The sequence below is a fragment of the Ruditapes philippinarum genome, unplaced genomic scaffold, assembly GCF_026571515.1.
Source record: "Ruditapes philippinarum isolate M1 unplaced genomic scaffold, ASM2657151v2 ctg136_1_1_1_1, whole genome shotgun sequence".
NCBI lineage: Eukaryota > Metazoa > Mollusca > Bivalvia > Venerida > Veneridae > Ruditapes > Ruditapes philippinarum.
The window spans coordinates 209767-227335 of NW_026861872.1; the positions used below are offsets into that span (position 1 = coordinate 209767).

Below are 17569 nucleotides of genomic sequence, written 5' to 3' on the forward strand. Positions count from 1 at the left end.
AACTCACATAACATTAACAACCCTTTAACTATCCTTTAAGTTTGGGCGCGATCATTTTCTGAATAAATTGATGGGATTCAAACTTAAGCATACTGATACACCAGTATAAAACCAAGGTATATGACCTTGGTGACCTTAAGTCAATGGTTATACTTCCCTCTACTTCACTTTCATATTGGCTCAAAGTGACAACATATTACGGACATTCACAAATTTATTTTGACCTTTCATCTGTCACAGATATCATAAATAATCTGTTAATTTGCCATAGGCTACAAATGTATTACTTAATTGATGGTCTGAATATCTTCAATTATACGTATTGTTGTTTCAAGGTCTCGTTTAAATCATAAGAATTTAAATGTTACTGAGCTTTGTTCCTCAGAATACTGTACTAAAAATAACATTAATTTTGAGCAACAGTATCACTTTGTTATAGTTCATTCATATTTTTTCCATATGAATAAATTTCAGTAATTTTTTACAATGCTCAGTTATTGTAACTTAACAAGGCATCAAGCCAACAAAATATTAGGGGTGGGTTTTACATTGCACCAACACAGTATGGGACTTTCCAGTTTTACCGTGGAGGAAGACCTCAGGTGTCCTTCCATATATTATTTCAGGCACAAACAGGCACAATGACACTGTAAAACACATTGACGTTTCGTAAGCTAGTTAGGGATAGTTTCCTCAAGATCAAAGAATCCAAAGTCCCTGTCGAGATTTAAACCCACAGCTAAGAGGGGCAAGTGTTTAAAAATCAACAACCTTAACCCCTACAGAGACCACTATGATGCAGACACTGAGCTAATTCACAACTACAATTAAATCATCTGGCTTAATGGATCTTGATATCTACAAATTTCAGTCAACATTTTAATACCGATTTGGCTAAGAAAAACTTAAAAAGCTTCAGAAATTATTTTCAAAGCAACAACTTTAAAATGTTTTGCTATCCATAAAAATCAGAATATGTTTGATAAATACAGATATCAAGAATTTTTTTTAAGTTAGATCTACATCTTAGAATAATTTAAATTACCAAAAAAATTGAAGAGAACGTGATGTGTATAAATATGTAATCTTAAGATTATTAAGATAATTATGTTCTTTATGAAGTTGTATTCTTTATCAAACCCCTTCAATCTTAATTAATGCTTTATGTTTATTGTTGCCACATTAATTTCCTAATGACATTAAATGTGATAAAACATACATGTTCAGAATAACATTATTATTTTAAATGAACATAAAAGTATGGAATGAAAAAGATATCTTAAATACAAAATTAAGAACATTCAGAAATGAAAATTGAATATTTTTATTTCAATTTTTTTGTTGTTGTTTTCAGAGTGGTTGTCATACCTTAATGGTTGTGATTTTACGGTGACTTATTCCAGTTTTACTTAAGTGGAAGAGAGTCTCGGGTGCCTTTCAGAATATTATGTTGCAACTTACAATCCTACCTGTCTGAATAGTTCCTGACATGAGCGAACAAATTTTTAACAACAAAATAAAAGGGGCAAATCAAATGACCATAACCATGGGCCAAAAACATTTCATTGAAAATTTTCTTTTGTTTTTTTTTGACCTTTTTAAAAGCATTTTTTAAATCAATTTGGGAAAATTAAAAGGGTTTTTGTTTTTTTTTTTACAATGAACCTTTTGAAAAATACAATGGAGGTATATTTTTTAAAATGTACAAATTTGAAAAACCCAGTTAATTTTTTTAGATTCTATTGATTTAATTCCTAACATGAAATCAAGATTGCCCAAATTTCCATTGTTTAAAAACAAAAAAACCTATTCCAAAAAATTAAAATTTAACTTAAATAATAAAATTTTCCGGTAAACTTGGTAGCACCTCTAGAAGTCTTTTTTTCCTTTCCCTTTTTTTCACGAATCCAAATATGTCAACAATTTAAACAAACTTCTTTTTAACCTTTTTCCCCAATATGTCAACAATTTTTCACCTTTTAGTTTCACTTTTACTCAAAAAATATTTCAAAATTTTTCTCCTTGTTTCAATTTTCATGCCTATAATATCAAATATCACTACAATTATCCCCAATTTTTCACTGTTTTTCCAATTTGTTAAATCTGTTGGGATATTATTCAGGTGTCCAGTCACTGTCATACTTTACAGTATGTAAAAAATCTTCAAAATTTCCTTTTAAAACAAACAACCTGTAAAATTTACTAGACTAAAGTATAAATGGTGTAATCAAAGTGACCCTAGTTTCACAAGTATTTAAAGGAGCATGGCTCCTAAACTATGTCAAATGTTTTCAAATTTAAGACAGGCATTAGTGTAACTTAATTTTAAGTTTACGAAATACACCCCAATAGCTTTTCGAATTTACAACAGAAACTTGTGTCACTAAGTTCTTCTGAAACAGTTATAAACATAATCATGAACAGAACATGGTGTTTGTAAAGAATGCATACCAAAACATAGTGTTACTTACATCTTCCAAAGCACTCAAATTATAACAACATAAACAATAACTTTTACTTTATAATAGTATTAACAAAAATTTTTAAGGACATAAATTGACAGCTGAGACAATGAAATTTACACCATAGATTGCCCTAGGATATCACAATTATTTTGTAGGCTTTCGATTTCTATAAATTTGGCAAAAATAAGCAAAAATGTTTTTAGATCAACTTTGTTTACACAAAAAAATACACACATTTTACTGAAAGCTTAACACCAACACAAAACTGTATTAAACAATAAACTGAAAGTAAACTGTTTGCATAAACATTGCCCCGTCCATTTTACATACATGTAGTGACATACTCAAGTTTCTATTCCAAGAAAAACATCTAAAACTATAAATACACATCCAAATGCCCTCTACGGATAGATCAACTCAATTACCATATTTTTTCTAAAAAAATTTTTTTTAAATCTTAAAAAAAACCCCAAAAAGACAATTTTTTCAATGAAAAAATGGTTTATCCTTTCAAATTTTAACCTTTTAACCTAAATCCTAAAAATTAGTGCCCTGATGATTAAAAAACAATATTCTAAACTGTAACAGTTTTCCCCTTTTACTAAAAAAAGTAATTCAAAAATTAACATGGGCCCAATCCCTTCTTAAAAAAATCTTTTAAAAAATCCTTTTTTAAAATTTTTTCCCATCGGGTTAAATATTTTTAAAAAAAAATATAAAAGGTTATTTTAAAAAAAAAAAAAAAATTATAATCGTTTATTTTTTTTAAGTTTGGTCTTTTTTCATTCAATTCCCATTCAGTGAAGCAAACGGGAAATGTTTCCACCAGGTTAAATAATACATTTGAGCCGTGTCATGACAAAACCAACATAATGGGTTTGCGACCAGCATGGATCCAGACCAGCCTGCGCATCCGCGTAGTCCGATCAGGATCCATGCTGTTCGCTATCAGTTTCTCTACTTGTAATAGGATTTGTAAGCGAACAGCATGGATCCTGATCAGACTGCGCGGATGCACAGGCTGGTCTGGATCCATGCTGGTCGCAAACCCATTATGTTGGTTTTGTCATGACACGGCTTATTTTAGTTGTGACATATCACCTGATTAACTTACATCATTTTTTGAATGATCATTTTTCTTTGGCCTTAAGCTATAATACATAATTATAATAGCTTTGTAGGGGCTTAATTATGTTTAGGACAAAAAAAAATGAAGCTGTGTCATTTTTTAATTCAGGTGTAATATGGCGTCTGCAAGACCGAACGATCTTACAACTGATATATCATAGATGTTGGTCTTTACAAAGAAAAGAAGGGTCGCGAAGGGTGACCATCGTTTAAGTAACAAAAAGCCCTGGTGCACAATTTATTGGGGTAGTATTTGACTGAATAAATTTAGCAATTTTAAGAATTAAGTGACAGGGCCAAGAGTCCTTTGTGCCATCATAATTCTTATTATCATAGACAACTGAAGCTCTCTTTTACTAGTATAAGCCAAATAGCGTCTTTATAATGACCATTTTTATTTAGGTCTAAATTTCTGTAACATCTATGTAATTTTATCACTTCTTCATTGTTTTATAGTTGTACATGTATATTGGTTTTATGAAAACATAATCTAAACAATCAACAGGAAATAAAGACTTGAAAAGTACATCCTGTTTATAATAAAATCTTTAAGTAGAAATCATGTACTTCATAATACAATAAAACTGTTCATATTTGTACATCCTTTTGCACAGTATTTTTTCTATTTATATCTTCAAATGAATGGATATGGTTAACATACATGTACTGTTTTCCAACCAATGTCCCACTACTTGACTTTGCCTGTTTTGAATTTTGAACTTTCCATTGTTTATGACTTTCAATATCAAATAGTTTAAATCTGTTCTGAATTTTGAACTTTTCCATGTTTAGGACTTTCAATATCAAATTTGAAGTTTGAACTTTCATTGTTAAGGACTTTCAATATCAAATTGTTTAAGTCTGTTTTGAATTTTGAACTTTCATTGTTAAGGAATTTCAATAACAAATTGTATAAATCTGTTTTGAATTTTGAACTTTCCATTGTTTAGGACTTTCAATACCAAATTGTTTAAATCTGTTTTGAATTTTGAACTTGCCATTGTTTAGGACTTTCAATATCAAATTGCTTAAATCTGTTTTGAATTTTGAACTTCCATTGTTTAGGACTTTCAATACCAAATTGTTTAAATCATGCAGCTGAGCCTAATGTCAGAAGACCAGGACAGGCACACTGCACCCAGGCCTTGCCTTATAGTATATCATATTGGTGAATATTAGTATTTAGTGAGTCTGGCATATTTTGCTTTCTATAACTTTTAAACGAAAGACTGTCTTTAACAGGTACATGTAATAAGAAAAACAACATGCATATCTATTATCTGGACCAATTTGGTGCACTTGTGATATAAGCTGTTGAAATATATGTTAATAAAAGACTTAATTCTACAGTACAGAATCAGCATATCCCTCTCAGAAAATCATCTTTTATTCAAATGTGCTCCTGAAATTCAGTAAAATGTCATTTTAGCTTGCATTCTAAATGAAGCTAAAATACTTTGTATTTATTTTCAGTATTCATCCTGGTGACAGGATGTTTACTTTAATAATTTTATGAGAGAAACCCTTTGATCTTTTAATTAACAGAACCGTTAGATGTAAACTTAACTTTATCTAGATATAGCAAACCATAAAATGTTGTCTAAACAATTAAAATGTAATGAATACTAAAACACTAAACAATAATGATGTAATCATTGCTGCAATAAAGTTTATGCTAAGGGAACTTAAGGCCATGTAGGCACAAGGTCACAAGCAATACATGCACATGTGGAGTAAGCAAAACAATCACAAAACAGTAAGATTTTTATTCCAGTTCTCCTAAACTAACCTATGTACATAGTGCTAGGACTGTTTATTAAATGCATGTGGCCATAATGACGACACTTTCCAACTATTGGTAGAGCAATAGGAATGTAAAGGTGCATTGTATAAGCTGTTAAAACAAAGTTTTTTAAGACTGACATTGTTCCTAGTAGTTCAGCACAATAGTGTTGAAGACTGATCGTACGAGTTTCCAGGGGGCATAAGAGATGTTTCATTTTCACATTGTCTCCCCTGAACAGACTCAATCAAACTGAAACTAACGAGTCAGCAATTTTCATGCAATATTGTTGTTTTCATTGTTAGGGATACCCTTGTTCTAGATTTTTACAATTTATGTAATCATGATGTACAATTCTTTTTCTCTTTAACAGTCTTTATTTTGGCTATGTGATAAATATAATATTAAATTTGTGTAAGAAATATGTCTTATTTTATTATAATAATATTATTGTTATTATCATTATAACTCCAATACATATAGAAGTCATAACCCTTGCTCCGCTGGAAGGGCTTAGTGTTCACCATCAGTACAGAGCTTCTCCAGTCTGCATATCCATGCAGTCCAACCAGGCTCAATACTGTTGGCTTAACCAACTTCAAACTTACATCTAGTTCATCTTGATATCCCCTTATGTGATTAAATGGGCAGTTCCTAAAATGGTAGCTAGGCAAGTCCATTTTAGAAATTCAGCATAATAAGGGTTTAGAGAAAGGTTTCTGGACCATATATAAGAGGGAATCTTTAAATGTTATCATTGGAGGTCAAAGGTTTAGCAATAGGTTATCTTGTTGAGAGAAGGTCAACAGATACAAGTAAACATTGTAAGTGGACAACAAGCAATCAGATCAGTTAAAAATTTGTACATACTTGTATATCCTGTATTTTATATATAGTCACATTTAGACTCATTTGATACACTAACCTATGTTATAAAGTTACCAGGCATACATATCATATGTAGTCAAGCAATGTAAATTTTGTTAAATGTACCAAATGGATATATCACAATGAAAGGTAAATTATCTGTTTTTAATCATTTGCTAAAATTTTGCTTATTTCTGCATTTTACCATCTGATTAAAACTTGTTCAGTTTTTATATATAATAAATAAAATAAATTGCAGCTGATATGAGTCAATGATGGTTAGGTGTTGTAATGATGAAAGGCAATAGTTTATTTAAAGATTCACTGTATTTTGATGAATTTCTCAGATTATATATTTTTTTTATATTTTGATGGAAACTGCAATTAATGCATAATATAAACTTAATTTGAACTCTTACCTAGTTGACTTTGTATAATGGACTAGTTTTTGAATTTGATTTATTAATATGATTTCAGTAACAAAATGATAAAATTGTGCAGGCAATTTAGAATTTTAGTCCAAGCAAAATGCACAGATGTGCATGCTGGACTTGTTCTATCATGGTGGCATTATTTAAATTTATTTCTTTTATGCCGGATAAATTTCTGCAAAAATGTTCAATTTCTATTTGAATTGTCTCATCTTTTATTCTTCCTATGACAAGAACTGACTATAAATCATTTTACTACATTTCAACTCCATAATATATTACTTGAATTAACTTCATTCATAAAACTCTGAAACTACAAATTCAAAGCTAGGCAAGTCAGCACAAAATCAGTCAAATTGTTTTGAAACTAATGAAATGTGACCCAATTTGGATTAGAGTTGAACAAAAACACAACAAATTCTAAACTGATTGTATCTATCAACCAGTTGGACTGGTCTGGCACTATATTTTTTTTGTGACATTCTTGCCACTGGAAGTCGATGTACTGATGAACTTACCTTGATATTGATGATTCCCTTCATTTTGGAAATAGTTGACTCAATACTTTGGACACATGACTGACACGTCATACCCTCCACACTGATAACAGTTTGTCTCTCCATCTCTTCTACTTCTTCCTGAAATCATAATGAAATCACTTTTGTTTTATTTAGAGAATAGCCGTAACCTTTTAGTTACTAGAACCTTTATTTCAGACTGACTGGGGATGACTTATGTGACTTTTGTAGAAGTCTACTACGTATGGTGGCTGATTTGGTACGCTTTTGTGCGTCTAGTTGGCTCTAGCCACAACACAACAAAGCGCCAAAAGGTGCGTTGTCTGACCTTCATCTCATTGTCCTGTCGCAAGCGACAACACGACAAAGCGCTAATCAGCGTGTTGTTGTCTTGTTGTCCTGTCTCTAGCGGGTCACGCATAATGGTGCGTTGTCTTGCCAAGCAACAATGTAACATTGCGACAACACCCCACATGAACATCCTTTGGCGTCCCTTTTGGGACCTGACTGCCCCTTTTTGGCGTTTGTCTTGTTGCCCTACCCCAACGTGATCAAAAAGTGTAAAAATCAGCCCCCATAAACTGTAAAAACCAAACGTCTAATCTAACAGGAATCCACAAAAGAATTTTTTAAAAATTATTTCCATTTAAAGTTAAATTTTGCCTTGCCCCTTGGGATACTTAAATTATATAGGTCTATATAATTAAAGTATCCGAAGGGGCAAGGCAAACTTTAACATCAGACGCATGATAACTTTTGTTGAGGACCAAAGAATGATGTAACAATTACACGCTAAAGATCTATGCTCAGGGCATTTAAGTTTAGGAGAGGGTTTTAAGGTATTTATTATTACTTCAGTTCATGTAAAGTGTGTGACCCCCAAAGCAGGGCCTTTTTTGACCGAGGGGGCATGATTTATATTATATAGCATTTGTAGAGATGCTGCATGCTAAATATTTAAGTTCTATGCAGTGTTTTTTTCACACAGTCCTGATGAATTAAATGTGCATTCATTTATAAGTCTAAACAACGTAAGTGACTCACAGGGACCAAATTGTGGCCATTTTGACTTTTGTGGATAACTTTCCCAGGGGACCATACGGTGATGCTTGTTGAATTGTTGTTACTTAGATCAGGATTATTAAAGATTTAAGTCTAGATTTTAGCTCTTGTGACCTACTTATGCATCAGACTCAATTAAGTTATATAAACTCTTGTAAAGGGCAAAATCAAACTTGTGTTTAAGTAAAGAAATCATAGCAAATGACAAGCGATGGACACATGACCACCAAAAAAATGGACATCTGACCACAATGGGCTCAAGTGAGCTAAAACAAAAAAGGTATAAAAGTGTTGTTTTTTTGTTAGAACAAGAATCACCTACAAAAAACTTGTTCATGACATAAATGATAAACAGATAAAGATAATCTACATTATAATATTACTTATATTTTTTGTTTCAAATCTGTTATTTACAGGTAATAGATTTATCAACTTTCGTTTTACAAAAACATTAAATACAGGTTACATTCATAATTGTTTAAAGATACTAATTAAATTCTATGTACCTTTAAATCCATATTTTGGTTTAATGTTTAAAATTTCAAATAAAATCCCATGTATATGAAATTGAGCTTTTAATATAATTTAACAAACACATGTATCTGAGCTTAAACTTTATAAAAAATTATTTTTAAGGAAGTTGTTTCCCTTTGGACAATATTACCAAGTGTAAACAAATAGACAGTTAAGTTAGTTATCTATTTAGGCAATAGATATGAAATGAAGTTGTTATGAACTACGAGGTTTTCCATGTTGTACATGATAAATGAACGAGATTTTTAAACTGAAATATTATGTAATATTGTGTTATATCATTGCATGTTTTAGATTTCAATTGCAGTGCCTTTTTTAGGTCAATTTAGGACCAAAATTTGGCCAATTCCGCTCTCCAACAAGTACATGTGTATAATTTATATTTTTCTCTCTTTTCTGAAAAAAAAAAACAAACAAAAATAAACTACAAATTTCTAGATTTCCACTTTTCCCCATCAGTCACCTGTATGGGTTTTCGGAGATGATTATAAAAAAATATAACACACACCAAGCACTTTTTTGCAATTTTACCTCATTCTGATTCTGTCAACTGTCTTTGATCTTGAAATCATTGCAATTTACCAAGGAGAAATCCAGTAATACATGTAGATCAGACAACATTAGCAGGGGTGGGGATGCAAAAACATCTATTTTACTCACTATTTTGTTATTCAAAAATATCTTAAACAAGGAAAGAAAAATTTAATGGTTTCTGTCAACCTTAAATTTATAAAGAAAATCAAATGAACATGTCAGGTTATACAACAACTGCCATCACACCTTTAACTAAATATGTAAATAGGACACTACACTTCTAACTATATAATCAAATATATGCATAACTTGCCTATCATGCATATGTTAATGGTTATTCAAGCCAACACAATAACGTCATTGAATTGCCTATCCTTTAAACTGAACAAGGAAATAAAATTATAGAAGGTCATAATGGCCCTAGATAGCTCACCTGAGAGCAGCAGCTAAGGTAATAATATCTTCACTACAGAAGTAGGTCTCTGGGTCATATTTAAGGTCATTTAAGGTCATATTTTGTTTGTACAAAAGGTCAAGCTTTGAAGATTGAAGTAAAAAATGTGTCAAAAAGGGTCAAAATTCGTCACCTTAGTAACAGATTAACTCATATTAAATTTGATATAAGTTATCCCATTACTGTGCTGAGGTCATCAATGTGACCATTGTTGGTCAAAGTTTCGAAACTATGGTCCATAATAGGTAAAGTTATTTCAATTGAATGTAAAAAGTTATTCCACACACATGACTTTCTAAAGATATTATTTAAATTTAAAGGTCATTTTTGGAAAATGTGTTCAGGCGAGTTAAAATACATATGTGCTATTTTTATAGTTCATAAATGTTCATAATATTAATTAACATATTTCTACACCTGAAATAAAGACAACACAATGTTATTACACTGGTATGCATCTCAACTACTGAAATAAAATAGAATATAGTAATTTAAATGGTTTCAATTGTTGTTTAGCAATGATGAATCTTTTTTGTTTGGTTTGAAGTATGACTGTCTGATTTTTTTTCAACTTACTTTACAGTTCTGTCTTAATTAAACATAATTATAATGCAATTTATAATCAGTCAAAAATGCAAATTTTAAAGCATCTGCTGTTTAATAAAAATTTAAAAAATAAAAAACATCACTGTAAAATGGAAGCTGTATACACCGACTTTGATAAGAATTTATTCTAAGCTCTGTCTATACCCTCACTGATTCCTATCTACATAAAGCATGCTAACATCATAACAGACAAATACATTAAGCTTTTTCGATAAAAAAAACTTCCATATCACCAAACTGATTTGTACCATTTTGTATGCAGAGTAAAAACTTATATCCCATAGCCATATCATTTAAAATGCTTTACCATTCATGCAAATCAGGCAACATAAAGAATTGAACCGTATAAATCATGTAAGGCAAACTTATATAGGTTGAATTTCAAACAAATGTGTATGTTTGAAATCATAATCTTCAATTCTATATAAGATGAATATAACTATATATAAATGTATCTATGTAAGCCTTGCCTATGATAGTCAAAAGCTACTTATACATGTAGTCCAACCTGAGGCTCAAGATCTAGAGCCAGGCTAGCCTGTACATGTACTTATAGTCCAATCTGATGCTCAAGATATAGAGCCAGGCTAGCCCGTACATGTACTTACAGGCCAACCTGAGGCTCAAGATCTAGAGCCTAGCTAGCCTGTACATGTACTTATACATGAAGTCCAACCTGAGGCTCAAGATCTAGAGCCAGGCTAGCCTGTACATGTACTTATACATGTAGTCCAACCTGAGGCTCAAGATCTAGAGCCAGGCTACCCTGTACATGTACTTATAGGCCAACCTGAGGCTCAAGATCTATCTACATTTGTAATTTTATTATTTCTATAACTGGCTTAAAGTTATATAAGTGTTTTTTGATATTGAAATTCCTTAGAAAAATGCAATGAAAGGTTTCACAGCAAAAAATCATTTCAGGCCAATGGAGACAAACCAATTACACACAAGCCTATAACACTGTGCGTATCCAGTAATGCAAGAATGTGCAATTATCCGAAAAGTAACACTGAATCTGTGCAATGCTATTGCTAAAACACATAACACAGTAAGTAAACGAACCAAAATATTTTATTCTAAATCAAATTTAAAGAAATGAATTGGGGCATACAGCTGCTACTCTATTATACTTTAACCAGCATTACCTTTTTTTCAGGAATTTGATTACTGAACGGGAAAACTGCATGATTTTAATGAAAATTTACTTTGAGAAGTCAAGAGGCCTTTTATAGGCCTCTTGTTATACATGTATAAGACGGAAAATCACTCCTGATATACTAACAGTTGGCATGAAGCCCATGAAAAATAATTCTTTTAATTTTAAAAAACTTATAATTTTAAGTGCATTTATATTTATTATGATTAAATATATAGCCCCACCATTTCTATTTCCATGCTCCTTTACCCAACTACATATACAATGATTTACTATAATTTTGCTCCTTTGACATAAAGTACATGAATTTGAAAACTTACCATGTTGGCATGCCCCTTCATATCTCACTGTTTAAGATGCACCCCAAAGTCTATACAGGTATATTGAGAAATTTAAATTGTAACAAAAATACTATACATATCAAATAAACAGACACACCAGTGTTATAAGCTTAACATAGTAAAACATTTGAAAAAAAAAACTGTTTTCCAAGGCCTTTCCAGATGTTCTCTTTTGTGACCAAAAAATATACTATTATACCTGGTTCTTTTCAATACAATTGAATAATATTTTTACATTTTATGTTCAAATATTATGCAACTGTTGTACTTAAAGCTAGATTAATGATTCAACATAAATTGCTATTTATTATGCTACACAAGACTAAAACTCTATTAAAGGTAAGCATTTTTTTTCCTTGTTCTGTTGTTGTTGTTGGTTGTTTTTTGTTGTTGTTTTTTTGTCATTAGAAATTTTGCCAGAATATTCAGCTAAATGGACATTATTATCCACATCCACATTTTTTTCATTCCCCAACCCCTGATTTTAAAAGTAAATTTTCTTCTTTTTTAGTTTAAATTATATTTTTAACAAGAGCTGTCGGTAGGACAGCACGCTCGACTATTCTAAGTGCTTGATAGTATGACCCTCCAATTATGACCCTAAGTGCATGTGTAAAGTTTCAAGTAATTATCTTTGAAGACTTTAACCTTTAACCAAAATTTCTAAGTTTCAAAGGGGCAAATAATTATGCAAATATTGCAGGCAGAGTTATGCAATTTTGCAAACTGATGTACTTTGTTACTATAAAAAAGTATTTTAAATTTCAATTGAATATCTCAAGCAATAATTGAGATATTTGACTTTACAAAAAAACTTTAACCAAAAATTCTTAGTTCCAAAGGGGCATAATTCTGTCAATATTGTAGGCAAAGTTATCCAACTTGTCAATCTGATGTACATTGTTACTATAAATAAGTATTGTAAGTTTCAATTGAATATCTCAAGCAATAATTGAGATATTTGACTTTACAAAAAACTTTACCAAAAGTTCTAAGTTAAAAAGGGGCATAATTCTGTCAATAATGTAGGCAGAGTTATCCAACTTGTCAATCTGATGTACCTTGTTACTAAAAATAAGAATTGTAAGTTTCAATTGAATATCTCAAGCAATAATTGAGATATTTGACTTTACTTAAAACTTTAACCAAAATTTCTAAGTTAAAAAGGGGCATAATTCTGTCAATATTGTTGGCAGAGTTATCCAACTTGTCAATCTGATGTACCTTGTTACTATAAATAAGTATTGTAAGTTTCAATTGAATATCTAAAGTAATAATTGAGATATTAGACTTTACAAAAAACTTTAACCAACGCAGACGCCGACGCTGACGCCAACGCGACTACAATAGCTCTCATATTCTTCGAATAGTTGAGCTAATAAAACTGCTCAAAGTAGTCAAAAGAAACATGTAACAGCTAAATATGGTTAATCATCTATTTACCTTAGCCCTTGGAAAACAGTAGTTATACATGTGTTGAAAAAATATATGAAAAATAAGAAATTTGCAGATAATAAAAAATAATCTAGGTATAAAATATCAAAGTAAAGTTAACAAAAAGCAAAAACAGCCCCATTTCCCAAAGGCTATAACTAAAATATGAAGGTAAAATAATATAATGTGCCCTGGCTCTCAAAATGAGGTATGATTTACCTTCAATAATCTTAATGTTTCATCATCAGCCATTTTTCCTGGTAAAAATACAATCCAAGGTTTAAATGTTTAATCAACAAAATTTAGATGATTGTCATTACAGCTAAACTGTGGAATGAATATTGAAATGTGTTAAAATATCAAGTAACAAAAACCCTCCTTGTGTCATCCTCAGTAAAAAAAAATAATCAGATCAATGTAAAACATACAATTGTATGCCCTAAAGAACAAAATGTTTTACACATAAAATCTATTTATATAAAAGTACATTAACATTGTAAGTCAATGTGACTGTTAATTATCTTAAAGTGAATTTTGAAAAATGAGCCATAATGATTATAAAAGGTATATTTCTCAAATTCTTTACATCAAAGTAATGAATGCATTCAAGGGTATCATATAACTTATAGTGTTGAATTTCAACTTCCTGGTTCTAAATTTATTTCTACTAACTTTACAGTTTTATGTTAAGGTTCTCTGCAGAGAGACTAACACACTAATTTGTCAAACAAAATCATCTAGCCCACCCTTCACAATCCGCCAGTAGTATAGGGGGGGGGAGTAAACTTTTTCCCTTTTTTGGGGTTTAATTTTTTAATTTTTTTTTTTTGGGTGTAAAAAAATTTTTTTTTTTTATATTTTGTTTTGGAAATTTTGGTTTTTGTGGTTTGTTTTGGGTTTTTTTTTTTATTCTTTTCCCTTTTTTTTGGGGGAATAAAACCCCAAAAGTAAGGTGCTTTTTTTTTTTTTTAAAAATTCTAAAAAGTAAATAGATTATTATCAATGTATCATATACACATTTCAAGTATGTTACAACAGTTTAACATAAAAATATAATAATTATATCAAATGTTCAATATAACACTGCAAGGTAACTTTATATCTATAAGATGCTTGTAACACTGTGTTCAACTGAGCTTGGGATATGACCCATATGTACAACCCTACTTGTACTCTGACATACAGTCATATGACAATGAATCCCTCATCTCAAATAGATAAACTCAAGTGTTGTAATAAAAATATAATCCTTTCGCTACTACCGAAATAGAATTAACACAAGCCCTGTCATATAAGATATAACTCACTTGATTGAAGATTTTTAGTATACTAGCTCACTTCTTTATAATAATTTTGATTAACTCTTTAATTATGATTCAATTTAAACAAAAATGATCAGAAAGTGTTACATAGTATGTTATCTAATCAGTTATATGTATACTGATTAAATATGTCAAATAATTACATAACTTATTATCACAAGACCTTTTTACACTTTAAAAGGAAAAACAACAAATGAGTTAGTCATCAATGTTGTATTAACACATGAATGTTTGTCAAATTTTAATTTTGAAACTTGTGGAAACTTCCTGAAATGGAATAACTTTCCAATGCAAAAAAAAAACTATCCTTTTTAACAGGTCCACAGAGAGTGAGACACAGTAATTGTTGAACTTTACTAAATTCAGCTAGTGATAATGCCCAGTATTGACTACGGAAACGTATAGCGACCACCCTTATATGATATATATCAAATGACATTTTTTATAGTTTTATAGTATGTTTGTTATATGTAAATATGATTTGAGGAAAGAAATACATATTTAAAAAGATGTAAGTGTATTATTTTTTCATTTTGTCAGAAAGTAAAAAGCAGTTTATCCTGCATTATAAGATAAAAAACGTACGATAGATACGAAAAAATACGTATTATATATGATTTACACTATAACTTGATTTAATTGCTTCCTTTATATATTGCGTGGGATTTTTTCTGTCCTCATTATCAAATATAAACTGTAAAATATGTTATATTATAATAAAACCACCTCAAATATATATATAATACATTTATAAATGAACAGAAAAAACTCACATAAATTTTAAATCCAGAAATATTAACAGCAGATTGAGTAGAACATATATATTCAATATCAAATAACAATTAAAATATTGGTCAAATAGATATCATGTGTTAAATAAATTGTCTCTTAAAATTCTGTTTTACTAACATTCAGAGGCGGTAGATATTACTAGATACATATTTTCAGATCAAGTAAGTTTGTAAAAATTGGTTAGTTTATATAATATGTAATAAATAAATTGTCAAAAATTCTGTTTTAACTAACATATAGGGGTGGTCGCTTATTACGTTTCCTTAATTGACAGAAACATTGGAAAAATGGACAGTCAAAAACATTTGGACTGCAAAAGAGCAACATATTTAAAAAGTATTTCAAATATTTGATAAAAAAAAACAAAACAATAGGAAATTGTTATCCATTTGGAATATTCATACAAAATGAATACTCATACTGCCTTTGGAAAAAAAATGGATGAAAAAGCTTTTTAAGGGATAAAGTTTGAACAATTATACATGTATAATAATATTTTGTTCAAAAGAACATGTTAATACCTTTGCCTATATAAAATACTTAATTATCAGAGATCTATTTCTTACACAAGTCATCTGTATATAATTATAATTGTAATCTGTGGTTTGTTATTATCTTTGATAGTTTAATACTGTCATCATAATCATTTGTTATCTGACAGACCTACCGTTACTTTAAAATATATTTTCATTAACTTATCATTTTAAACTTTATATTTTTGTATATTCTTGAAAAGGTAAAAATTTATTATTTTTTTATTTAAAAATACCACCAACCAAGACTTGACAAATTTACTTTCATTTCAATTTTTAGCTAGCATGGTTACATTATATATTGTCTTATACCAAGAAAATTATCTATCTTGAAAAAAAATGATTACTTTCGAGGAATGATAAAGATTTTTTACCATCATTTCAACATTATTGAAAAAGAATATAAAGAAAAATTCTAAAAATAATGAAATCGAGGAATATTTGATTTTTCAAAGGTAAATTTCAATTTGAAAACTGTGTTTAACAACAATAGGAATAATTAATAATTTTTTATTAATAAATAAATAACATCAATAAAACTGTCTAGATTTATTTCTTTCTTTAATGAAAATTAGTAAATTTATGGTCTCAGGATGGCTGGGTGGAAACTTGGAAGACCAGGCTCTGTTGTTGATTAGATAATCCCAAACTGAAATAAACCCCAGCCGCTTCACTCTTATTTGTTGATTCATGATCTATTCTTAAAAATAAGTCTAACTGAATGGAAGATAACATTAGTTTATAACCTATAGAAAGCACATTTGTTATTATTTGGTATGGAATCAGAAACATTTAAGTACTAATCATCCTAATGTAAACTGTCTTTGGAGTGAAATGTTTGCCACATAAAACTATTTTGACAAAAACATGTTTCAGCGTAAAAAAGCAAGGTTCTGACCCAGAACAAAAATATCTCAGAATCTGGCTTTGGCGCATCAATTATATTTTGGTATTGACTGTGCAGCATCTTTATTTTAAATTTTTTAAAAAAAAAAACAAAGTTTATAAAATTAAAGGTCAATTTTTCCCCTGTTTCAGGGAGCGGGGTATTAGCACATTTTGGGGTTTCCCGGACACCAAGAGGAAAACACAAAAACCAATTTGGTTTTTTACTAAAATTTTAAGGGGGGTTAATAAAAGAATTATAAAGAATTTGACATGAACCACTTCCATTTTCATCAGTTCGAAGTGAAAAGATTTGATAAATAACTTAACTTCAAGTAGTATATTGCAGGTTTGAATTAAGAAAATTCGTATACTTTCGGTTTCCGTAGGAAAACGCATTTCTACATAACCTTCCTGTTTATTTTTCAGAGAAACATGCATATCCGAGCACTATTCATTTTTTTAATTATTTCTTCTAGATAAAAGTGAGAAAAAAAAAACGAAGTTTAACAGCGAGACAGTAAATTGAAACTGATAACAACAATAACAAAGTTCATAATTTACTAGACTTAAACTGAAATACTTACAGTAGTTAATTTATTGATAATAATTTTGTTGTTGTTTTTTCTAATTCAATAGTGTGAAACGTTTGATCGAAGGGAATTCACGGTAATTATATTTTCAAGTAAAACGATGACAGGTATCAGCGATATCAATTTCT

At 29.9% G+C, this 17569-nt stretch overlaps 1 protein-coding gene across 4 annotated transcripts in view; it reads right to left on the reverse strand.

Annotated features, from left to right (window-relative positions):
* LOC132717205 (copper-transporting ATPase 1-like) overlaps nucleotides 1-17546 on the reverse strand; it is a 47595-nt gene extending 30049 nt beyond the window's left edge. The window contains exons 1-2 of one of the 4 annotated variants that reach the window (XM_060700628.1): nucleotides 17436-17546; nucleotides 7193-7312 (exon numbers count right to left, since the gene is read on the reverse strand). In XM_060700628.1, coding sequence (XP_060556611.1) covers nucleotides 7193-7297 — 105 coding nt within the window. In that variant the 5' untranslated portion in view covers nucleotides 7298-7312; nucleotides 17436-17546. Of the gene's footprint in view, nucleotides 1-7192; nucleotides 7313-8760; nucleotides 8903-11861; nucleotides 11898-13535; nucleotides 13650-17435 lie in introns of those variants that run through there. The other 3 variants (XM_060700625.1, XM_060700626.1, XM_060700627.1) reach the window with 3 other exon arrangements.
* Nucleotides 17547-17569: the final 23 nt, after the last annotated feature.